This window comes from Sinohyriopsis cumingii, chromosome 7, assembly GCF_028554795.1.
Source record: "Sinohyriopsis cumingii isolate HCF-2022 chromosome 7, ASM2855479v2, whole genome shotgun sequence".
NCBI lineage: Eukaryota > Metazoa > Mollusca > Bivalvia > Unionida > Unionidae > Sinohyriopsis > Sinohyriopsis cumingii.
Genome location: NC_142967.1, coordinates 70,309,895 through 70,336,640, shown reverse-complemented (window position 1 = coordinate 70,336,640; position 26,746 = coordinate 70,309,895). Strand labels below are relative to the sequence as shown.

At 34.7% G+C, this 26,746-nt stretch overlaps 1 protein-coding gene across 1 annotated transcript in view; it reads left to right on the top strand.

The window, feature by feature from the left end:
- Nucleotides 1-26,409, top strand: part of LOC149795479 (T-complex protein 1 subunit eta-like) — a 38,074-nt gene extending 11,665 nt beyond the window's left edge. Inside the window, exons 3-12 of the mRNA XM_089965281.1 lie at nucleotides 4,582-4,688; nucleotides 6,087-6,212; nucleotides 7,794-7,846; nucleotides 9,983-10,154; nucleotides 11,711-11,875; nucleotides 17,848-17,981; nucleotides 19,021-19,173; nucleotides 21,066-21,217; nucleotides 23,058-23,246; nucleotides 25,247-26,409. Coding sequence (XP_089821407.1) covers nucleotides 4,582-4,688; nucleotides 6,087-6,212; nucleotides 7,794-7,846; nucleotides 9,983-10,154; nucleotides 11,711-11,875; nucleotides 17,848-17,981; nucleotides 19,021-19,173; nucleotides 21,066-21,217; nucleotides 23,058-23,246; nucleotides 25,247-25,464 — 1,469 coding nt within the window. The 3' untranslated portion in view covers nucleotides 25,465-26,409. The remainder of the gene's footprint in view (nucleotides 1-4,581; nucleotides 4,689-6,086; nucleotides 6,213-7,793; nucleotides 7,847-9,982; nucleotides 10,155-11,710; nucleotides 11,876-17,847; nucleotides 17,982-19,020; nucleotides 19,174-21,065; nucleotides 21,218-23,057; nucleotides 23,247-25,246) is intronic.
- The last annotated feature ends 337 nt before the right edge of the window (nucleotides 26,410-26,746 follow it).

The window sequence follows — 26,746 nt, the reverse complement described above, 5'->3', positions numbered from 1 at the left end:
TTCTACACTTCAAACCAATGGTTGTATATAAAAGTTTAAATAACCAACAATGTCACCAACAAATAAAAAAAGCCACATGGTATGTTTTGCAGCCAATAAGGAAAAACAATCGACATTGGCGAAGACTTAGCAATCCCAGAATAAACTTTTTATGCGCTTTTTCTTGTTCTTATTTTTAAGAAGAAATAAAAAAAACTTTTTCGTGTATGAGAAAAATAGATATAAAATTTCAGGAGCCAAACCATGATCATCTTGTATTATTCATATGCGATCTCTTCCCAAAATGACAAGCAACTTTTATGTTTTTTCATACTTTTTAAGAATTTTTTGTGCACAAGAAAAATACATGTATATGAAATTTCAGGAGCCACGCCACGACTGCATTATATCCTAATTCACGTTATAATGGAACACGCTATAGCGGGGTCTTGGGTTTGGAGTAGAAAAATTCAAATACACCATGAAAGGAAGCCACAAACTTGGATTTAGAATGCACTGGAATCTATCATATTCTGCTTATGCAGACATCTGGCCTGCTGTACACTTAAATAGTCATGCTTCTGATCTAGATACAATTGACCAACCTTTGAATGCAAGAACAGAAACAAATACAATTGACAAAACGACAGCTAATTTGTTCTTTTTTTGATATACATAGAAGAAAATTGTTTTGCTGTAATTTCAGAGAAAATATTTTACTTTTGAAGCATGATCATTTTGTATAAATGCTAAACAAAAGTCTCAGTGTTCTACATATATTCATAGTTGCCAACCCATACAATTTTGGCGATGGATTCATGCCGCATGCCAAAAAATAAAGAATTCCCAAGTTCTCAATTATATTAAATCTTTAATAAAATAATTGATTTCATTTTAAGAGCTAGCCATAATATCAGCAGTTGCCGAAATGGTCCTGTTATTGTATGGTTTGAAACCATTTTTAAGCACACGATAGGCTATACATGGTAGCCAGTATTAATGGTGGAAGAAGAACCCGGGAAAACCCTGGAAAGATCTGCCGACCCACAAAAAGCTACTGGCAAGCTTTCTTACTTACCCACATTAGCTGAATCGGAGACTTGAACCCACACAGAGAGAGGTTAGATGGCAGTGATCCGTAACGGAAAACGCTTTAGACCACTCGGGCGCCCCGAAATGGTCCGGTACTGCTAGTCATGATATTAGTGGAACTAGAGCTGATTGGTACAGTTAGCCTGCTAGCAAGCATTTTAGCTTATTTTAATCTATATGTGTAGTTTTACAAATGCTTTTGAAAGAAACTGGGGCCTAACTGGAATTTTGCTCCATGCATGTGCCATTAACACTGATTTGAATCACCATTCAGCATCGCATCTTGAAAATGTCTTCACCACCAAGGAAAAAGAACTATTGCACAAAAAAGTGAAGTTAAGTTTGAATATACCAAAAATTGGCTGTGCATTAAACCATCAAACACTGATATACATCGTGCTTTTTGCATGCAGTGTGCCACAAATTGTAACCTTCGGCATGGTGGCAGAGACGATGTGAGGAACCACATGGAGGTTGGGAAAGTCATTTTCGTGAAAACCATATTCATTATGCTGGAGTTTTGCAGGAATGTCAGAAATGGTTTCAGTACTTGGCAACTGAAAAGAAGAAATGGTGATGTCACTGAGTCCTGGAAATTCTTTTCAGCTTGTGGATCTTTAGTCCTTTTGAGGAACTTTCTTTGTTTCCTTTTTTACCACTGGCAGTCAGCTGTTTGATATATGTTATCACATTAGCGTTACACTGGTGGAAGAGTAAACATAGTGTTATGAATCCATGCCCCTCTGCTCGTTCTGATCAGAGTTTGTGGATGACAGCACTTGTGTGTTTCCGAGAGTCGACCTGGTTTTGTCAGTGACTAGTGTCGTAGTAAGTGAAACGTACAAAATTTGCTAAATTCAGTTTATTGATGATTTTTAACAAAAGTTGTCATTCATCAAGCACAGTTATGAAGTTAAGGAAACTACAACTTAGGCTGGTAATGTGCATCTTTTGATATCTTTTTTCTGTGAAAAAATATTATTTTCAACTGCCTCCTAGCTTTTGATGGAGACCTGATGGTATAGACATTATAACTTTGACCAGTATATGTGCTTTTCATTTTGTGCTCATTTTGAATTCAAGTTTTCTGAAGTAATGACCTGACCTCTTTTTTTGTTTATTTTTGGCTTGGTTTGTAGACAAAGCATCATTGGTACAGAAATGGGATTCTTAAAATATTTGACAAATTGTTGTATGAATTCTTTTTTTTTTTTTAAATTGTCATATGTACATGTGTTTACTGGCATCACAGCATAATCTTGTGTTCCAGAGTAATCTTTATGATTGCACTGGGGTGGGGAGGGGAAGGTTGTTTTGACTTTGTTTGGAAAAGTCATGTATTCTTCTTGTTGGAGACACTATCCATAAATGTACTTTTGATTTGGTGAGATGGATTGTTGTGATGCCTAAAGTATAAACCATGGGCAGTCACTCAATTGTTGGATTTTTGACAAGTCTAAGAGATGAACTTTCACACTTGTTCTTTATAGCTGTATGCTATTTAAACCATTGAGAACATAATGATCAAACAAATGCATGGTGTAAGAAGTGCATGTTATGGTAACCACGTTTTAGTGTTGACAAAAATGTCTTGGGTTTCCAGCTAATAAAAAGGTCCAGTAAACGAACCTGTGGACCGCAGCCCTGCTTTTGAACAGCTAACACTTGCTCCTGGGTGATAAACTTGAGGCAAAAATGGCATTTCTGTTGTGCTTTCTTTTATGTGAATTGTATACATATTTAGATTTTATTTTATTCAATATTTCTTAATCATTACTTACTGGCACTGCTGACAAAAGGTATTTACCCAGTCAATGTCATCAGGATCTCAAAACAAGCATGATAAAATGGTACACAGAGCATGGACAAACACGAAATTGGGACAGTTTAGTTTGAAATATCATTGTTAAGTTTTAAATTGGTTGCACAAGATAGGAGAGATGTATCCACCCTTGTATTATTATATAGTACATGTATTACAAGTAAATTGTAAGCAACCATTACGAGCCCCTGTGAATAAATGCAGAATTGACATAACTGTCCTCGTTATTCTGTGTCTCGATCTGAACTTGAAAACTTTTTAATGGATACCTAATAGTTCATTTTATTACCCAGGTTATTATCAACAGGCAAGTACCCATTGGCATCATTAATGCTGGTTGAAGCAGTTAACATCTTGTACAAAGGATGCATTGAAGTCAAGCGCAAAGAAGACTTGATGGCTTTATTTTTCATAGTACAATAACTCTCGTCTGCATTTTAATGAGCTAACATCTTTAAAAAATAAACCTTGATCATCGTGCAGTGATTGACTTTGGATAAAACTGATATGTATATTCACAAATAGAAATGTTTAACATCTTTATTTATATAAAGAAAGCTACTGTGATAAGACGCTTTTTCATCTTGCCAAATTATTAAATCAAACTCTTGTTATTTGGCAGAAAACTTAGAAATGCTTAAACAAATTGGTAAAATTATTTTATAATTAAGGTAGGCACACCAAGATCATGTTATATGCAGATTGTGTTGTAACATGTTACATTATGTATATAAATAACATTTTGTTTTTTTTTTGTAAATGTTTGAGGATGTTAGGTTTGGAAAATGGTCAAATTTGTTGCAATATTATACTTTATCTTGGGATACTGGACCTTTAAATAGAACTTATGCTATTCTGGTCCTTTAGCACCTGCATTCTAATATTTGGTTACAAATGTAAACATATATTCCTTTAAAGTACGCTGTCATTTCTCATTTCTGTTGATATCCTCATCTGCATGGTTGAAGTTGACTGTTTGATTCATTTGACACATAGTCCAATGGACTTCCTGGGGATAATATGGCTTTGTCCTAAGGTCCCCAGGACCTTGGGCTTGGGAAATATTTGGCCCCAATATTAAATTCTTGATAAAAAATATCCCACCACAAAAGCAAGTCAAACTGCCAAAAGAATGAACCTTGTTTTTATATTTTTGATGAGGAATATAATTCACAAGAGAAGCAAATGATGCATACTCTGATATCTTTTATAAAAAAAGACAAAACGTTGTTTGACATGGGTTGATGTTAATGTTGTTGAGGGCTCTAAATTAGTGGTAAACTGAGGCTAGTAAATTTCCTGTTAGACTAGTAGTTTTCATAATTTCGTTTGTCTGATTTCTCGTAAACTTGATCTTGCCAGTAATCTAGTGAAGGACCAATGAAGATCCAGCATACCTAATAAATTTCAATCTAATAGGCCTACAATTTCCATTTATTATTGTAGGTCACAAAATGCTTCTATAACTTTTGATGGCAAATCTATTTTATTAACACGTGAAAATATTTCAGTGAAAGGAATGTGAAAACTATTTCAACTTTAGTTTTCTGTATTTTACTGAATAATAAAAGCTAGTTAATTTAAAATAGTTTTTTTTTTTTTTAGTGTTTAAGCAGATGATTGTCACTTGACCAGAATTTTGTGCTGATGACATTTATGAATCTCTTCTATTTTTTTTTTTTTTAAAGGAAAAGCCACCATTTCCAATGATGGAGCAACCATTTTGAAGACACTGGACATTGTCCACCCTGCTGCAAAGACACTAGTAGACATAGCAAAGTCCCAGGATGCAGAGGTAAGATAGAGATGTCAGCAGATTTGATAGCAAATATTGAACAGTGTACTGTATATGCTTGCTTAAATGTCAGTCATCCTTGCATAATGTGCCAAAAGACCACTGTTAGTGTTGTTCTACTGATCAGTCCTAACAGACTGCTTTGACCTAAATCTATTGGTGTATTTGTAAGCAATTTTATATGGTAAGTTTAAATTTGTTGTTGCACAGTGGCTTACTTGTGAGGGTTCCCGAATTTTATCCATTCAAAGAAGGAACTGTGTATAATCTAATCTATAGGACTGCACATTATTTAGTGTCTAATCTATATCAATTTTGCATATTCTTGATAGGAATAGGATCAGATTGATAAGAATAAATTATTATGGTCAGTTATTTCTTGTCCAGCATCTCCATTAGCCCAAATTATCACTGCTCCTAAACTACTTGGAGGATTGTTTTGAAACTTCATAAACATTTATCCCATGACATAGCTCTACAAGGATACCAAATAATCTAGACTTGGTACTGGCATTACAAAATATAGCAGGAACAGAGTATTTTTTTAGACTCGAGTTTTTTTTAAACACCTAAAATTCGCCTGTGTCGGAATCTGATATTGTGTCCAGATTTTAGACTTTTTGGCTTCAGATCTAAAGCAGACCAGTCTGACCTGCGCAGACAGGTGAACCTTTGCAGAAAGTAGGATAAGTTGGGAATTTTGAGTAAAAAGCGGCCAGGACATGAAAATAAGCCAGCCACAAACCGACATACAGGAGCTTAATAGCCAATGAAAACCGATGTTTCTAACACAACTGTGCATTGGGCTAATCAGAAATCTCTTGCAAGTAGATTTATTTGGATGCATTCAGAAGCATTTCAGGTGAAAATGATCCAGATCTCCAGCGGTTTTTGAGTTAAATGAAAATGGTGCAGATCTCACATCTTTAATGGCCACCAGAGCAGCCATCTCGAAAATCTTGTTATTGGTACTCCTCTTCAAATGGATGTCTGTATCACCAGTAAATTTTTTATCTAGCTGACCCTGAATGAAAATTGTGCCAGTCATACATCTGATAGGGCTGCCATGACAACCAAGTTAAAAGTCACCACCACCCTTAAATTGCTGATGGTTATAACATGGGGTTTTCACCAAAAGACTTGTAATGTTGACTTTGTACTAAATGAAAATTGTGCCAGTATAATATCCATTATGTGTACTACAGCTGCTGATTTAAAAATCTCATCACTCAAGAATATCATAGATGGTTTAAACACTTAGCAATTAAAAAGAAGAAATGGTCTTATGTTAAATTCCTGGAAATTCTCATTTGCCCTTAGAGTAAAGTCCTTTTGAGAGATTCTTGTTTTCAGATTTCTTATGGACATAATTTTATGTATATTTATTTCAATGGACAGGTTGGTGATGGAACAACCAGTGTCGTCCTTCTGGCAGGAGAGTTCCTGAAACAGGCTAAACCCTTTATTGAAGAGGCTGTTCACCCGCAGATCATTATCAAGGCCTATAGGAAAGCTACAACACTGGTAAGTGCTAAAAGAAAGAGAGAGAATGGGTAACATTTAAAGTAACACAGAATTATAGAAATAAAAATTATAAAAATGAAAAGGATTTAACAGTTTTGAAGCACTGATCAAAATCTGTATGGTAATTCTAAAATTATTGAAAATACAATAAATTCATCTTCCCATGTATTTGTAAATGAAAAATATTTAATTTACAAAACTAAGTTTAATTTACTTGTGAAAAAAATAGGTTTCTGGAATAATGAACAACAAATATCTTCAGATTCAACATAAGTTTACTTGGCACAACATTTCAGACACATCTGATGACATGAATAAGGTCATTTGGGTATAATGCTAAGGTTTGAATTAATATAAATTTTGTTTAAATGATTTAAATTTCTGTTGTTAGTGCTGCTTAATTTATTCACATAACTATCAGAATGTGTGCCAATTTCATCTGTAATTGTCTTTCTCCTTAAGAATTGCAATAAAATTAAATTAAATTTTTGTATTATAATTGATCTTTAAAAAGAATGTAAAATCTGTATCTCTTATGATGTCATTAAAATTCAAAGAGTATTAATTAATATGCTTGACCGAATATGCTTAAAGTGAAAGATGTATACATTTTATATATTTGTTTTGTGTAAACTTCATTTTAAAAAAACCATTTACATTAATGACATGATCAAAATAATCTTGCCTGAAGTTTAACTATCTTGAGAAATTCTTAATGGATTGCGATTGAATTTTCAATCCTGTTTATGCTATGATATCCTTTTTATTTTTTTGTTATATTTTTTACTGAATTAAGGATAATTTTAAACAGACGTAGAATTGTATGTCTTTGAGGGGTTGAAGTTAGACTAAGCTTCTATTCCAAATTATCAGATTTCTGTAAAGATTTTCAAAGAACTATCTTTTCACACATGAATTCATATGTGATGTCAAGCATTTTTAGCTCACCTGTTTGCAAGGTCCAGAGATGCTGCCAGGGAAAGCCAGCACACAGATCGCACAGATCGCACAAAAATTGTATGAATTTGCACTTTCAAATTTGTTTGAGGACTCTGCAGATTAGTTCAGTCAGATGTATACAAATAATCAGATAGTATAAAAATTTTATTTGATATTTGATCAAAATCTGGCCATTCCAAAGTATGCAGCTGTAGAAAAGGATGCTTGGAATTCACACTAATTATTTTCAGCAGCAAAATACGTACACCAGATGGGTTCTTCTGTTGATGCCTTATCCTCACATTTGGGCACATACAAACTTAGGTCCATTTCCAGTTGGTGGGATGGTAGTCTATGGCTGGGTGGAAAATTACTGATTCTTTCATTAAAGTCTGTGCTGGCATGAATAGCAGACTGAAGCAAGTGAATGATGAAATGGGGTTTCTTGCCAGATGGTTGACAGTAATTCTTAACAGTGTCAGATTAGATAACCCACCAAAGAAGAAACCAAAATTTGATGCAAAGTTAACAGAAATCTTTACAGTTACATAGCATATGGTTACAGTAAAATACTTTGCTTTCATATATCTTGTACATTACTGCTAAAGTAATGTTTAAGTGTTACATATGTTCATTTTGCAGGCTTTAGAAAAGGTCCAAGAAATTGCAGTCAGAGTCAAGAGGAATAACCCTAAGTAAGTATACATCATCAGATATATATCTTATGAGTCCCATTGTGTAATGTTATGTCCCTGTTAATCCACATAGGTTGTCTAATTCATTACCACAATTCCGAACCTGTTTATGTTATTATCTGATTTGTTGCCACTTCAGGCACTATCCAGGATTAATTTTTATTGATCAAAGCGTACCATTTGCTTGAAATCTTAAGTCCAATGATTACTGTAGACCCTGTTTTGATGATATATTAGGTGATGGCAAATCTGGGTGTGTACATTCTCTAGCTGAGTGTACACTACACACACATTGACAATATGGTATCTGTTGTTATAGGGTTTAATGCCATATATCAGCACAAGATAGGCTATACATGGCGGCCAGTATTAATGGTGGAGGAAGAACCCAGGAAAACCCCGGAAAGAACCACCGACCCATGAGAAGCTACTGGCAAGCTTTCTCACATATCCACATTGGCCGAGCCCGAGACTCGAACCCACGCAGACAGAGGTGAGATGGCAGTGATCCGTGACAGAGAGCGCTTTAGACCACACTGCCACTTGGGGCCCCCTGGTATCAGTGTTGGACAGAAGATACCAAGGGCAAGAGACAATGTCCCCTTCCATCCAAATCTGAGCGACATGCAACAGTATAGAGGGAGAAATGAAAATTAAAATAATACATAATACAACAATTGTGCTATAAAAGTTAGATAACCTTGCCTTTTTCAACAGTTTTGCCAACCTAACTTTTAAAAGCTTTACATTGAAACTGTGCCAACTATCACAAACTTGAGTGTTTTAATTGCCAAATGCATTATTTTAAAATATATATTCCTTGCCATCTTTCTCACCATATCAGATTTATTGCCTGGGGCCCCGAGTGGTCTAAAGCGCTCTCCGTTACAGATCACTGCCATCTCACCTCTGTTTGCGTTGGTTCGAGTCTCAGATTTGGCCAATGTGGGTATGTGAGAAAACCTGCCAGTAGCTTCTCCTGGGTCGGTAGTTCTTTCCGAAGGATTTCCCGGGTTCTTCCTCCCCCATTAATACTGGCCGCCATGTATAGCCTATCATGTGCTGAAAATGGTGTTAAACCCTACAACAACAAAAGCCTTTTGCAACTTTGTGCATTGCTGGCACCAACAGTGAAATTGGTGGATGTCCACTTGTAAAAAGTTGTAGCAGCACGTGATATTATTTTTTGACAAAGTTTGAGAGGGTGGGGGTGGCATTTGGGCCAAGATGGTGTGACATAGGACACAGCATTGCACAAGCCATGATCTGTTTGCAACACTGTGGTAGTGGCCTTTGTTGCTTGATAGAAAGAATTTTCATTTGTACTTGTTTGGAATAAAAATAATGAAACTTGTTACTAGATGTAAGTAGGGTTGCTGGCCAAATAATGCAGAATGAAAATGTAAGTATTTCAGTCCTTTAATAAGAATGGAGTACTCTTTTAAAACCATTTTGCTGTCAGAAAATACATAAAATTGGGGGGAAATGCACACTCACTAAGGATTGACAGATGGTTGTTTTGACGTTTGTTTCCCTCTTTTCATAGAAAAGTGGTGTTAAATTCCATAATCCATATGTCTGTCTTTCAGTTATGCACAATAATTCACCTTTTTGGGGATTTCAACCAAATTGGGTATATTGTTATATATTGTTAACACCTTGACTAAGCTCAGCTATCTGTATTCTGTGTCATTTAATTGAATACTGGCCCCTTAATTTTAGACCATCCATTTTCACTTCCACACATCAACTCCATTAATTATTATCAAAGATGGTACAAGGTACTAGGATGGCCGAATGGTCTAATGCACTCTCCGTTACAGATCACTGACATCTCACTTCAGTCGGGGTGTGTGGGATGGGGTTGAGTGTCATCCCAATTAATGTGGGTATGTGAGCAAGCTTCCTAGTAACTTCCCATGGGTTTGCGATTCATCTGTTTTTTTTAGGGGTGGGGGTGGTCTTCCTCCACCAAATATATTGGCCACTATATGTATAACTTATCAAATGCTGAAAAAGTGCATTAAACCCACACAAAAAAACCCAATCCAATATGGTCTGCAGCTTGATTTTTATGAGACCTAGTTAGAATGTAATTATAATAATATATAACAATGTCTTCTCTCTTGACTGCAGTGAGCAGCGATCACTACTGGAAAAATGTGCTGCCACATCCCTGAGTTCAAAACTTGTAGCGCATCAGAAAGACTTCTTTGCAAGAATGGTGGTGGATGCTGTTTTACTTCTTGATGAATTACTCCCTCTTAACATGATTGGTGTAAAGAAAGTAACTGGAGGTGGTTTGGAGGTAATAAACATGATTATTTTTTTGAAATTTCCTGTATACAAAAACAGATTATTTGAAAATTAAACTTAATGTTTAATGTAAATTAGCATTTCTTTCATTAGAAACCATTTAATACTTGCAGACCTTGAAAATGTAAATTGCCTCTCTCCCTCTCCCCCCCCCCCCCCCCCCCATTTATCAAGAAGTGAATATGGCTGGGAGAATGATATTTATTTCCCACTGGACAAGTAAAAATATTTTAAATTATTTGGCAACAAAATTAGCTTGGCTTGTAAAAATTCCTTTGTATACCACAACATTTTTTCACAGCAGCTTAATTACTAAGATACTAATTTCATTTTATACTTTTACCATAAGGATGCATTTACGATGTTGTTATGAATGTCCATATGTTCTCAATTTTGCTTCCACGTAATAACATAACTTAACAATTTACAAGTTCCAGACTTTGTAAATATCTTATTTGGTGTAAGAATAAAAGCCAATAAATTTGGTTGTCCAAAGGTCAGGGTCATTGTGAATGAAGAAAAATTGGTTATGCACATTATCATTGGTTCAGTCTCACAGACCTGGACAAAACTTCGTAGATGTCTTGCATTTGGAATAGAAAAGATCCTGTCAGTTTTGTGGGCCCAAAGATCAAGGTCTCATACTGAACTATAAAAAAACTGGGTTTTGTGTACTTGTTTGTAACAAACCTGGACTAAACTTTGTGGATGGCTTGCACTTGAGTAAGGTAGAAGACTGCTGAATTTGAATTAAAAAAGTCTAAGGTCACTATCACTATAACATGCTGTGATTTCTGCACAAAAATTGAAAGTTCTCAACAATCTGCCTTCATCAGAGTTTGGATGGTTGACACTTGGTTAAGAAAAAAAATAGTTTGCTTTGGGAGTTGAAGGGCAGAGTCATGATAATTATAATGAAAAAGACACAATATCTAGAGTTTTTTAATTGACCAAACTTTGCAAATGGCTTGCATTTGAAACAAGAAAGACCATTATCCATGTTGTGGTCAAAATACCCTAAGGTCTGGGTCACACGGACTGGAAGGAGGGAGAATGTGGAGTGAATGAGTCATGGTGAGAGTGACTTCAAGAAGGAAAACCATTTCCACAGAGTGACCAATCAAATTGTGTGGATTTTTTAAAATTTGAGGTCAGAAGGGCATAGTGATTTTGGTGTGCCAGACTCGATGAAGAAAAGAACTTTGACTTTTATATGGATACAGTTTTATGGGTGGTTCTCGTTTAAGATAAAGACACCTATGGATTTCAAATTCAAAAGGTCAATTATCCAATCAGTGCAAGAGAGCTTTACATAATAATAGAATTTACACATGAAGCATATAATGAACTCTTACTAAACTGTAACTTAAATATAAAGAGTAGCAGTTAAATTATTATAGTGTTTGTTTCATCTTTGACAGTAAATGTTTGCATTGGATAGGAAGAAAATAATGCATTACTGAGTTGTGATATCTCCTGATGATGGATACAGGTGCTATGCAATTGTCTATGTAGTTGCTTTACCATGTGGTTTCTTCATTTTATCAGGATTCACGGCTGGTAGCTGGAGTTGCTTTCAAGAAGACCTTCAGTTATGCTGGATTTGAAATGCAGCCTAAAAAATACCAGAACCCCAAAATAGCACTGCTTAACATTGAACTGGAACTTAAAGCAGAAAAAGAAAATGCAGAAATAAGAATCGATAATGTACAGGTAAATGAAAAATACCTTTATATTAATGTAGACCTACCAACAGACAGTTTTACTGTACCTTTATATTAATGTAGACCTATCAACAGACAGTTTTACTGTACCTTTATATTAATGTAGACCTACCAACAGACAGTTTTACTGTACCTTTATATTAATGTAGACCTGTCAACAGACAGTTTTACTGTACCTTTATGTTAATGTAGACCTTCCAACAGACAGTTTTACTGTACATTTATATTAATGTAGACCTACCAACAGACAGTTTTACTGTAAGGCTTGCTGCAATGACCCTGAAATTGCATATTTGTGGAACAAGAGGAAAAAATGTGAAAATATTGTGGTTAGATCTGGATGTTAGCTTTCCTGGATTCTGTCCATGTTTGGGTTTTCATACTAGACAGTGGAATCGGTAAAGATCTTTATTAGGGGTGTGTGTGGAGTACATCCATCACTTTAATTTGTGTTCATTAGAAATGACTTTCAGGGAATGAATATGCTTTCATGGCGTTGTGGACCATCAGCCTCTTAAATAGTCCATACTACTACTAATAATAGGACTGTTGAGCCAGATGCATTTCGCACAGGGTAGTCCAGGTAATCCATACTAATAATAATAATAATAGGACTGTTGAGCCAGATGCATTTCACACAGGGTTGTCCATACTAATAATAATAATAATAATAATAGGACTGTTGAGCCAGATGCATTTCACACAGGGTTGTCCATACTAATAATAATAATAATAGGACTGTTGAGCCAGATGCATTTCACACAGGGTTGTCCATACTAATAATAATAATAGGACTGTTGAGCCAGATGCATTTCACACAGGGTAGTACAATGTATAATGTTCGTGTTATGTACAATAAGATACGTGATGTATTTAAGTATTATCTGAGACTGGAGTTAATAAAATACAGCAGGTTAGTCAAAACTATAAAATAAAAATAAAAAATTTGATTGAAAAAAACATTTTTGTATTTAAAAGCAGCACGTGTTGTACCAGTTTTAATATTCTGTATGATATTCAAGATTGAGACACCAGTGTATGTTAGACTCCTTTTAAACATTTTCAATCTTGCTTTTTCTGGTTACTTGGTTAATTTTTATTAGAAGAGTGCCTACATCAACTATGAACTTTAAAAAGTTTTCCAGTAATCAGCTGCCAGGTTGTTTTGAATTTTATACACAAGTATTGTTCCACTGTATAATAATCATATCTTCAAAAGGTAACCGTTTGAAATTTCAGATAAAGTGCCATTGGGTGTTTATTTTTCATTTGTTCTGGGTGTAAATATAAAAACAATATTCAGATATTTGACTGTACTTTAAATTAGGTGATGATTAATTTATGTTGACTTGCATATTAATGATCATTGTCACTACAGTAAAAACTTGTGAGCAACCACCTGTAATTTCTGACCACACTCTTAATGCACGGATCAATTTTATTATATAAATGCTTTGTTGTGAGTGACCACCTGCTGAAAGTGATCACAGCGTCTTGGCAAAATATGTATGCTGTGAACGACTGCATCGCAAAAACGATATAATCCACCGACTTTTGTCTAATCCATGTAACAACAACTGCTCATACCATTCTTAAAAAAAATATATATATAAAATAGGCTGGCTTCCAGTATCTAAAATTTTGTAGGTATGCTTATAGAGTTTTATAGAGTTTTTCTGTTGTAAACCTGACTAAAGTACATGTAGATTATTCCCTAGTCTGGTTCCCTGCTTCGTATGCTCCTTGCTTTGTTCTTTGCTGTTCACATAGGGGAGAGCAACACAGGGGGCATACGAAGCAGGGAACCAGACTAATTATTCCCGTACTTAGCCTGGTTCCTGGTCTCATCATAGATCATATATACGAGTAGGCCTGAGCATCCCTATGAATGGCTATATTGTGAGAACATAGACAAAACTGGCCTATATGTAATTAGTTGTTACAATGACTGCTTGATTAAAAATGATTGTTCTGATCAAAAGCAAACATAAAAAGAATAATAATAAATTTTTTTTAAAAAGGGATTGTGGCTACTGATGACAGATGCTTGAGAGACCGTATTTTTGTTGGCAGAAGGGTGGTCTCTCATAACAGGTTTGACTTTGAATTAAACAGAAATAAAAGCAAAGAGAATTTAAATGTAGTATAAGGTCATTCACTTCCATGGGGTATGGAACTGATGCCTCTAAAGCTAAATTTTTTTGTCATTATGGGCAAAGTGTGCTTTTTGAACCTTATGTGCAGCATATTCAAGCCTTTGCTGCATCCGATACTTCTAAATGTCTCAAATGCATGTTACAGTCAACAAGAGCAGGCAGCTTTCATTGTGGTAGAACAGACTATTGCCATTAACAAGACCCTGAGTCAAATTAAGGAAGGAATTTTGAATAAAACATCATCCTATGTAATCAGTGAAGGGAGAAAAATTCTTCAACATCGATCTTGACCAGAAGTCTCACAAAAGTATGATAAGTTGACATAGCAGCATACATGCCAGCCATTACGCTTTTTTCCACTAAATTACGCCTTACGCGTAAACGTATATGGATTATGCTTTTTTGGTATATCGACCTTCCATAATAATCAATTGTTTGTTTTCTCGTTTTTATTAACATCCCATTAATCCCACAGACCGTATTTTAGAAAAGACGGCTTCTACGTAACTACAGTATAAGAGTATGCTTGTCCGTGCACTTTCCTAACAGTATTATGTTCTATTTATAGCAACTATCCTATTACCCAGAAACATGCTGGTTCTACTTTCAACTTTCGACCTCGTATTCTATTTATAGCACCTGTATGGCTTAGTGAGGAGAGAACAGACTGGTTTTCTAATTTTCAATCTTTACTCGCAGATTCTTTTTTCTAATTTATATTTAGTACAGAACCAGTATATAGGTATTTGGCGCTAAAAAGTATAATTTATTGTAGTCGATGCGTGTATGAGAGCAAAAATATCTCCTTTCAAATAATTTCACAGATGGATTAGAAAAAAGCCAAAAATAAACGAAACAAAAAATAACAGAATCCTCCAAAGATGAGGACATGAGGGCAGCGTCACGTGACGTCTATTGCAGGCCGCTAAAAATCTTCAGATGTATTCTAGTCGATATTTGTGTTAGAGCACATATATTTTTTCAAAGAATTTCACAGGTGGATCAGAAAAAGACGAAAAATAAAACGAATCCTTCAAAGATGAATACATGAATGGCATAATACAGCATTCCATTCTCGGGCACGGGCATGTGTCGTTGCTTAAAATTGACCTGTCATACGTGTACTATATAGTACATGTATGACAGGTCAGTTTTAAGCAACGATAACGAGTCCCTGTATTCTAGGGCAGCATCATGCTCATTGCAGTCTGCAGAAACGATATTAATATTGGGCATGGTGGTAAATTTTATGTGGAGAAACGCTTGAAAACAAAGAAACACATCGAATTAGCTCGTCTTACGATTTCCAATACTAAGGTAACTTCTTATCTACAGCAGAACTAAAGTGCGGACATGAATGTTCTAAATGCAGAGGTGTTATTTACCGAGTTCTTAATAGAAAGATAATGAAGATCTTGCTATTGGTGCAGATGCAAGAGAATTCATAGAACACAATTCTACTCTAGCCGTGAAGGTGTTTTATGATAATGTTAGAGATTATTATGCTACAGCCTGTGCTTACATGCTCCAGAAATTCCCGTATGAAGTGTTTTTAAATGCTTCAGTTGCTGATGTAAATGAGAGACAGTCAAAAAGCTTCAGAAGTGTTCTTTGTCAATTGTCAAGAGATATCCCATTCTATTACCATTCTTGTCTACCTTGGATCATCTGGAAGGAGAATTCCTGAAGTATAAAGTTGGGATTCTACCTGACAATATACTTAATGCAGATAGAGTTGATGTGCAGTGGGACCTTATTTCCCAGCTAAAAGACACAATCACTTGAAGATATAAATTTCCTCTTCTTTGTCAGGTTATGAAAGGAATATTGGTTCTTTACCATTATAATGCTGACGGTGAGAGATTGTTCAGTATTGTTAACAAAAATGAAAGTGAATTCAGATCCAGGCTCAGTAACCCAGTACTTTGTGCTCAGCTGGTGTGCAAAACATTCATGGTCTCAGCTGGTACAAAGTGTTTTAAAATGCAACATGAAAATCTGTTGCTTTCGAAAGCTAAAAGTGCTACATATGAAAACTTGAAGCAGTAAAGGATGTTAAAAGATGAGAGGGGCAAATAAATCATTGTTTATTGAATTTTTAGCATGTTATAAGTGGATTCCTCTTTTTGTCCACTTGGATTACACTTTTTCCTCGTCAGGGGTTGGTATGTATGTAGCAGCCCCAGTTGTAGCTTTATGGTGCATGTTTAAATGGAGAAATTAACTACAACATTTGTTCAATATTTACATGTAGTGAGTGTATAATACTTACCTGCCAACCATTGAGTTAGGTGTAATCATTATGCTTTTGAGATTGTTTTAAGAATAGCATAAAAGTAAATGTGTCCATCATAGACCTGCATGTACTTTCCATATTTTCTATTTATAGCAGCTATATCTGACACATTTCAAAGAAAAAAGTTGGGTCTCTTCAGTTTGAAATATTATATCACAGATGGGTTATATTAATTAAGAAAACTAGATAGAGACCAGTCTATACTTCAAAAATAATGATGCCAGCTGTTAAGCAGAACAGACTTTATTGATGTTACTCATGGATGTTATATGATTAAAAAAATTTAAAGGAAAGGGATTTTAAAACATGACAAATCATTAAAATGACAAAACAGTAGTGCTTTACAAATTTAAAAAAAAGATTATGAGAGATGTAATAAAGCACTTAGGTTGAACACATCATCAATGCTCAAAGTAGAATTTGCAGAGATGGCTTTATGATCACTTGGCAAAAGTTATAGCAGACTAGTTCAAGTGAGTGTTGGATATAAGTAATTCCTCAATATGTTTGTATTCTGGTGCTATATTTCATGAAAAGAACTTATTACATAGCTGCCAACCCTCACAATCTTGGCGTGAATTTCACAACTTTTTCAGCGATTCACAGATTCATGCCACGTGCAAAAGCTCACAAATTCCCCCAATTCTCGATTATTTTAAATTTTTAATAAAATAACCAATTTCCCATTAAGCACTAGTCGTTGATATCGGCAGTTGCAGAAACGGCCCAGTACTGCTGGTCGCAATATTAGTAGAACTATAGCTGATTGGTACAGTTGGTCCGGTAGCAAGCATTTTAGTGTATTATAATCTACATGTATAAGAGTAGTTTTACAAATGCTTTTGAGAGAAACTGGGGCCTAAACAGAATTTTGCTCCGCACATGCGCCGCCAACGCTGATTTAAATTACCATTTGGCATTGCATCTTGAAAATGTCTTCACCACCAATGAAAAAGAAATATATTGCACAATAAGTAAAGTTTAGTTTGGAATATACCAGAAATTGGCCGTGCATTCAGCCATCAATCACCAATATATACATCATGCTTTTTGCACAGTGTGCCACAAATTTTAGCATTGAGCATGGTGGCAGAGACGATGTGAGGAAGCATGTTGGTAGCAAAAAGCACCTAGAGGTTGGGAAAATTAAGAACTCGCAGCAGATTTCAGCTCTGAACTTTTTTAAGCCATCGACAGAAAACCTGAGTGCTACCAATGCTGAAGCATTGTTTGTGAGTTTTCTTGTTGAACACAATCTACCTTATCAGTGGGAGACCATGCCAAACATTTGTTCCGAAAAATATTCCTGGACTTGAAAGATCGCTGCATGAATTCATGTTGAAATTCACTAATTTGTATCCCTATTTTCACTATTTTCGAGTGTGGAGGGTTGGCAGCTGTTATTATTCCTGCTAGGGTTGAATTCATCCACCTTTAATCCATGTGTTGTAAACATTTATATGTGGTTTTTAAACTTAAATTGCATGGTGTCCATTCATTTATTTTCAGGAATACCAAGCAATTGTTGATGCCGAATGGAAAATATTGTATGATAAATTGGAGAAAATTTACCTGAGTGGAGCAAAAGTAGTGTTGTCCAAATTGCCAATTGGAGATGTTGCCACACAATATTTTGCTGATAGGTCAGTTTCCTATGTGGTATTCATGTTTGCATGACAAGTGCCAAATGGATGCAATATAGGACTTTAATTTACAGAGTATTTCATATATTAAGATAGTCTGGTAAAGATGATTGAGAATTATATATATATATATATGCTTAAATGAATTTATTATAGTGCTTTTTTAATTTTAAAAAAAATTGAATTTCAGAACACTGTATTGAATAAGAACAGCTCTTTCCATGTAAAGATACCATAAGGTGATGATGTAATAGTTGCGGAAAATTTTCTTCAAAAATTAAAAAATTAATGTACAGTATGTATGTAGTTTGTTCATTTTATTGCATGATGTATTGGACTACTTTTTATTAAATGCTTTTTCAAATTATGGATGTAATAGTGCATCATGATGGCAGACCCTGAATAAGTTTATTGTTGGAGGCATCTAAACATAACTATGACTCATTGACAGACCTGCCAACCCTTAAGGTTTTACTGTGATGCACATAGAAAGCACCCTTAAATTGCATATTTGTGAAACTACTACCTGCATGATATGCTTTTTTTTTTATTTATTTAAAAAACAGAGCATTGTCTGGAGAAAGTTAAAAAACAAAAACCCATTAAAAGCAAAGGGAAATAAGCCTCTTAAAACGTTCAAATGGCAAGAAATAAGTATTGAAAAGGATTTGTAAATGTTCAGCCATATTTTTTTTATAATTAAAAAAAAACGCTGGAAAAGCTACAGCAACTACAGTTAATGGGCCGTTAATTGGAATTTTGCCCACAGATAGAGATTATTGCTGCCTTACTAATGAGATCTTTTAAGGGCTGGCAGGTTTCTGTTGAGCAAAACTTGAGAATATTTTTTATGTGATAAAACGAATCTTTCATTAGATATCCTTTCATATGAAATCTTGGGACTAAGTAAATGCTTTGTAAATTAAGGATATTTTAAACACGGTTTCCAATGCAGTATCGCCAGTTTACTTTGAAACATAGACTATGACGAATAAAGGAAATACAAAGCACTAATCACTTTATTGATTTGCACTCTCAGGGACATGTTTTGTGCTGGAAGAGTACAAGACGAAGATCTGAAGAGAACAATGAAGGCTTGTGGAGGTTCCATACAAACCTCAGTTCAGAATCTAAATGCCGATGTACTGGGAACATGCGAGTGCTTTGAGGAGGTCCAAATTGGAGGAGAAAGGTAACAATGCCTGTTGGAAGATGATGATTGTGGTGGTGGTGATTGTAAAGAGAAGGATCACAACAAATCAAAACAGAAATCAATCATTTTCTCATTTCCAAAACGTTTTTGGTCAGGTTGCACAATTTTGGACTCCATATTTTTTGGCTGAAAACTAAGGGACAGTATCTGCATTTTCATCTGTCCATCAATGACACTTTTGTTTCTGCTCTGTATCTTTAAAAACATTTGAGGATATGGGATGAAACTTCATATATTTGTACATCATCATTCAGAAGGTGTCAAGTACCACATTTGGGGTCCTGCCTTCAGGGTCAAGGTCATGGCTCAATATTTTAAGTTTTGCATTTTTCCGTTCTGCACTCTATAGAGCTGTTTTTAGGGTAAGGAATGAATTTTATACAATGCATCATTTTGAGAAGTGTTACATAGCACTTTGTGGATGGTATCTCTAAGGTTACTGGTCTATATTTTTAAGTTTTTAATCACAGTTCCTTTTGGTTCTATTCAGTGCCCCTTCAGCTTTAAGGATGAAATATGGAGTACACATAAATTCCTCTCCTTTCTCTGGCTTAAGAATCATTTGAGCTGAAAGAGATAAAACTTTGTATACCTGTTCATAATCATTAGCACGTGCATTGCTTACCACATTGGGGGTCATGTCTTTAAGGACAAGTTGCAGCCAAGTATTTCAAGTTTTTTTTTCTGTCATGCTTTTCTTTCCATTCTAGAACTTGAGAACCATTTGATACTTGATATATTTGTTGCATACAAGATTGTTGGTTCTCTCTTTTAGTTAAAGATCACAGGTCAGTATTTAATGTTTAAGAAGCATTTTTCCCATCTCTTCTCATGTGTTCCATACTAACCCAGGCCAGCCTGGGTTGGGTGCCTCATTATGTTTTTGGGAAGGGCTCTTGTGTCCCATTTCCTTGGCATGATGTAGCCAGTAATGTGTTAAAAGTAGAGTTAAAACCAACAAAAGAAGAATTTAAAATGAGTGCTGTTAAATTTGATATACATTCTACCCTTTTTTAAGCAGTCATCTCTGGGAAATGATAAATATTGCCTTAACAGGTGGAAGTCTGAAAGAGGTTTATTTCTACAGCATCTTGTAAAAGTCTGTTTAATGCAGATGATTGCTTAATTCAGGTGACCTTTAACATTGTTTTTGGGTGAAGAACCACAAAACCACGGAAAGCTACTGGCAGGCTTTTTTGCATACTTATTTTGGCAGAGCCAAGACTATAGCTCACATGGACAGAAGTGAGATGTTTGTGACCTGGAAAGGTGAGTGCCTTAGACCACTCTGTCACCCAGGGCCCCAACCTTTAATGATGTTAGATCATTCTGTTATATAGACGTTTTGTTGCATTCCATATTTTTGGTCAGGGTCAACATCATATATTGCATGATTGCTTTTGTTTCTGCTTGATATTATAAAAGTTAAGTTCAGAGATGAACCATTATACATGTATGTGTCACTGTTGGACATTATCATGTATAGTGCTCAATATTTTAACTTCAAGGTCAAAGTCACTAATCAACTTTTTTACTTTCTCAGTGCATTTACACTTAGCCCCTTTGAAAGAGGAAACTTGGTTACTTTCCATGTCAGCAAAAGCTACAGCTGTCACAAGGGTTACAGCCACATTTCATTATCTTCATATACTTTGTGACCTCAACACAGTATGGGTGTGTGTGAAAAATCACATAATTCACTTGCTTCTGAGAGTAATTACCTGATGTGCATTGAAGCTTACTAAAATGGTTCATTACCAGAAAAGAATCCCCTTTTTAATGACAGAAAAGAACTACCTGTACAATGTTCATTGTATGATTTGAAAAGATTGTTTTCTCATTTATTCACTTCAACCATTCTCTATACTAAGGTACAATATATTCACTGGCTGCCCACAGGCAAAGACCTGCACCATAGTACTGCGTGGGGGAGCTGAACAGTTCATAGAAGAGACAGAGAGATCCCTGCATGATGCCATCATGATTGTCAGGAGGGCTATGAAAAATGATTCAGTTGTAGCAGGTACCCACAGAAGATCACACCAGTGTATTTTTACACACATATATACAGTGGTACTTCTAAAGACTGAAACATCAGTAATGGGAATCCCCTTTAGACCCATTTTGCACAGATTAACACATACATCAACACAGTGGTACTCCTCATAACTGAAACATTAGTAATGGGAATCCTCTTGAGACACATTTTTTTTTTTCTGTCTAATTTTAATTTCTTTGTATTCATTTTCCAATGTAAACCAGAACCCATTGACTATGAATAATGAAACAAATTCTGATTCCAAATTTTATGCTTTAGAAAAATCCAAATAATTGAAACTCTAGTTAACCTAAAATGTATTTTAGCTGCAAAATTCCAGATGCACTAAACATTAATTATAGTCAGTACTATGAGACAAAGACCCAGAAAATTCACAAGGGCATGTAAGGTTAAAACAATACTGCGCATGCTGACACATTAAAGCTGAATATAGGATAATCTGAAGTCTATGCAGCATTAAACTAGGAGACAGCATAAGGCAAATTATTAATGACATGATTCTTGTAAGAAAGATTGTCTACTTATTTATTTGGGATTGGAACTGTTCATTTGTATACATGATCATTTCTTTTAATATGTTAAATGTCATGGCTTGATGAGCCAGGCATGTAGCCGTGCTTTTAATGCTTTACAGAAGGTGACCGACAAAACAGATGTCTGAGAGTCAGCTTCAATAGTTCTTCAACAGAAAAAAATTGTTACATATACATAAAACTCGTCTTGAGTGACATCTACCATGAGCCACCACCTGTCATTTATGACCATAATTTTAATACATGGGTTGATTTTATTGTATAAATGCAGTGATGAGCAACCACCTGCTGAACACTGTCTTGGCAAAATACGCATTTTGACAGTGCTATGCAGAAATCGGGTAAACACCACTGACCTTTATTTAATCCTTTGTAACTCTGACTGCATAAACTTTCTGATCATAATGACTGGCTACCAATTTTTGAAATTGTATAGGTCATGCATAAAGTGTTGTACAGTAAGGATTGTAAACCAGGCTTAAGTTTATGCTGATATTTACAGTATTATGAACAACCATATCACGAGAATGGAGACAAAAACCACTGACCTTTATCTAATCCCCAAAATATTCCAATATCTGATGACTGCTTCAGTGGCCTAAGTGGATAGAGCAGCCACCTTGTGTGCAGGAGGTTGTGGGTTCAAACCCTGGCCAAGTCATACCAAAGACTTATAAAAATGATATTATGCAGTACCTTACTAGGCATTCAGCATTAAGAGATTATTGTTGGGACTGGTCAGCCTGGTATCAGAATAATGGGACTGGGTGGGGCATGTTGCTCCAGTGCTAGACATCACTATAAACTGCCACACTGCAGGCATTGTAGTGATATGACTGAATTTTTTTTGAAGCTATGTTAAAAATCCAAATCACACAACACACCAATATCTGGCCCTGTAATATATGATTTCTCTCTTTCTTGTCACATACACACTTAGATGAAAACATTTCTACACATCTGCAAAATCTACAGTAGACTGATAACCTCTCAAAACTGAAATTTTGATCACATCTTAAGGGATTTTTGGTTTTGACACTTCTGACTTTCAGACCTTTGAACAACAATGTATGTTACCAGAATTAAACAGAAATCCGATACTAGTAACAACAGCTAACCCTTATTACAGTTATCTTCATAATCTTTACACTTTTGAAACCTTTGTTTGAGAATCCAGCTTTTTCCCTGATAAACTCTTGCTTAACAATTGTCCTGTTGTTACCATTGCACAAGAGTGGCATTGATCTTTATATATATGCATTTCATAACAGGTGGAGGAGCTGTAGAGATGGAATTGAGTAAATATCTTCGAGAGCACTCCAGAAATATTGCTGGTAAAGAACAGCTACTGATTGCTGCATATGCCAAGGCTCTGGAGGTTATACCACGTCAGCTTTGTGATAACGCTGGTTTTGATGCCACAAATATCCTCAACAAATTGCGTCAAAGTCATGCACAAGGTAATGTCAGAGATTTTATATAGATCCTCTTGCTTGTTTTTTTTTTGTTTTGTATTATGAATATTTTTTTTCTAAAGCAGCATGGGATATGTCCATATTCTGTAGGATCCCTTTCACTCTTGTTGGCCCCAGTGTATTGTAAACAATGGTCTCCAGCTTTTAAAAAAATATATGTGATATTAAATTGGGATTGGCCATCTGTCCAACTTTTGTTTTTGCATTTCAGTTAAGTCTGGTATGCAGCTATGTATGGATGATATCTTGGCAGACATTCCACATCATCATTCAGCCCAATTGTAGCTCCTGATTGATGGACTTGTAGTTATTAACAGTAATTATTATATATTTAAAAAAACACAGCACATTTTGAACAAGCAGCTTGATATTGATGAGACTTAGGTAAATTCAATTGTCAGTGCATTTTTTGTTGGGCTTTGAGCAGAGTTTTCAGATTTGGTTGTTCAGTTTGCGATTAATGAAGCCTTGGCCAAGTACACATTTGTGGTTTCATTATTATTTAGCAGATTGTCTGTTTTCTTCTTTTTGCACAATAAATCGAGTTATTATTGTCCTTCCTGCAATACCAGCATCCTGTTCACTCACAAGTTTTTGCTGAGCTTAAATCTAGTGCCATCTGCAATAGCAAAGGTAGGTAATTGCCAATAATTATTTCCCTTATGTGTATGTTATATACAGGCAAGATGAATTTTTGTCTTTTGGGAGGACAGGATTCAGGAGTTAGTAGGGATTATATTCCTAATGGTAATGTGATATATTCTATGAGAAACGTAATTTACTAACAATTTTGCTTTCTTCCATTAGCACAAGTTCCTTATTGTTACTTTTCCTATACCATTTTGGAGGATTGCCACGAAACTTTAAACACATTTATCTTGAGCTCTGGTTGGTCTCAAATAATGGTGATCATTGATGGTACTGTTACAAAGAATACGAAATAAATTTTTAAAAAATTGCAAATAGTTGCCAACAGGAAATAAATGTAGGTTCACTAGCACTGAATCTGCCAGAACATATATATATATATATATATATATATATATATATATATATATATATATATATATATATATACTTTTTACAGCTGCATATTTAAGAATATAGTAGATTGGGTATCTTAGATCAATATGCCAACTGAGATTTAAAAAAGACGTCATCTATTCTTGTAGATTAGACCCAGCAGAACCAAAATTTCTTCCTTTTGGACAATTTGTTTATATTGTTTATTTTCTCTCTACTTTCAGAAAATGAATACCTTGAATTTATATGCTTTGAATTTATAAAAAGATGTTTAATTTTGCCTAGGTAAACAGTAGAGCACCAATTCAATCAAGGACAATTGTTTTTGTTTCTTTGGTTTGTTTTTTAAGGAAGACACCATTTTTATGTTTTGGTGATATTTATCTTCAGATAATAAAAAACAAGTAGGGTTTTTCAGAAGTGTTGGTTGCATATGAAAGGAGCTTTGTAATTTCAGTTTTGCAAAAGATTGCAAACAGAACCTTGAAAAAATTAATTGTATGTTGTTAGGATCTTGTAAAATATCTTCAAAAATTAAATTATTAATCATTTGAGAAAATAAGTAATGCAACATTGTCTCGAATTTTGCCATTATTCCTCCATTTGTCATTAGGAGATATTGACTATCATGCCTTTTATAACACAGTTCCAGTTATAAGGTGGTTACAGTTAGGGATCCCATTTCATTAAATGGTAGTCAAATTATAGGTATCATTACTTACGATCTTGATGAAAGATGGTATATTGATAGCATTGTAATGAATGAGTACTGTGCAAATTTAATAATTTGGGATGGATTTATTAATTTAGTTTAACTAATATGGCCTATGCTAGAATAATATACCAAGTACAGTGTATGTATATATGTGTTTATGTGTGTATGTACTGGATATACTCGTTTACAAGTCCTTCCGCAGACATCAGTGAATATATATATGGCAATCATCCCTCTTTAATTACAGGTGAAAGATGGTATGGTGTAGATATTCTTAACGAGGATATAGCTGACAACTTTGATGCCTGTGTATGGGAGCCTGCAGTTGTCAAGATTAATGCCTTGACAGCTGCTTCAGAAGCTTCGTGTTTAATTCTGTCAGTAGATGAAACTATAAGAAATCCTAAGGCTGATCAAGGTGATAAGAATGGCCCGGCTGGGAGAGGCAGAGGGAGGCCAATGTAAAGAAAACTTGCAAACATTCTAATGTGAAAAAACTCTCAGAGCTATTTCTGTCTGGAAATATTTTAGTTTATGCAAGTTTTGATGTCCAAGATGTGAATTTAGATTTGTTGGCACTTAGTTGTTATCATAATATCTGTAATAAAGATGTCAAACAACTGTATGAGGTATGCAGTCCTGTTGGGATCAAGTGTAACTGTGTGTTTTAAAATCTCATATAATTATTGACATAATAATTGATCCAAGTGTTTTTTGAAAATGCATTAATAACACGAAGATCACACACGCACAGTTCTGAAGTTGTTTAGACTTTTGTCAAGTTACATCCATTTTCAAAGCATTGGTTAGCACATCAAAATTTAATAGCTACGTTTTTAACATGGTCTAAAATAAAATATGGGCATTCAATTTTACATTTAAAAGTGTATAAATTACACTTTGCTGTTTCTCAAAATTATAATTAATTGATAGTGTGAAATAAATGAGATTACTACTGCTTTATCCCAGTATGAAGAATGACTTAAACACAAGTTAAAGACCTTACTATTTGCCATTGTTATAAGCTGTTCGGACTACATATATTGTATCTGTTTTGTCAGTGTTACAAGCAGTTCTTGACTTCATACAATGCTTCTGTTTGCCAATGTTACAAGCTGTTCTTACCTACATACATTGTGTCAGTTGCCAGTGTTGCAAGCTTTTCTTGACTACATACTGTTTATCTACAGTAAACAAGCTGTTCTTTATTGTGTTATTGTACATTGTTTCAAAATTATCCAAAACTTGATGCTCTGTGATCTTTTTTTTTTTTTTCCTTTCTTGACACCATAAATGTAACTTTGATTTAACAGTTGTCATGTATGGTATTTGTCAGATTATTTTGTACAATATTTATATTTTTTGTATAGTTTGTCGTCTTCATGCAATATATAAAAATATGAAACATTTTGTAGTGTTATTTTCTTTATTCAGACACTATCTGTATTCTTGAGTAAGAAGATATATACTGTAGAAAAGATGATTTTGATGTGTTGCATATGTTTACTTATTTTGGCATACCTAGTCTGTTCAGAATTTAAATATGTATTTATTTGCATCATTAACCAGCATTACATGGTTCCTAAGCCTATTAAAAAATTACAATATGTAAAATGTTAAATTTTCAGATGTTTACTGCAATTTTTTACATTTCTGTAATGAGAAAACTTGTATAGTGTTTGCTTACCCTCCCTTTTTGTTTGTAACCAACAACTTCACAACCAATTTTAAAAACTAAAAGCAATCA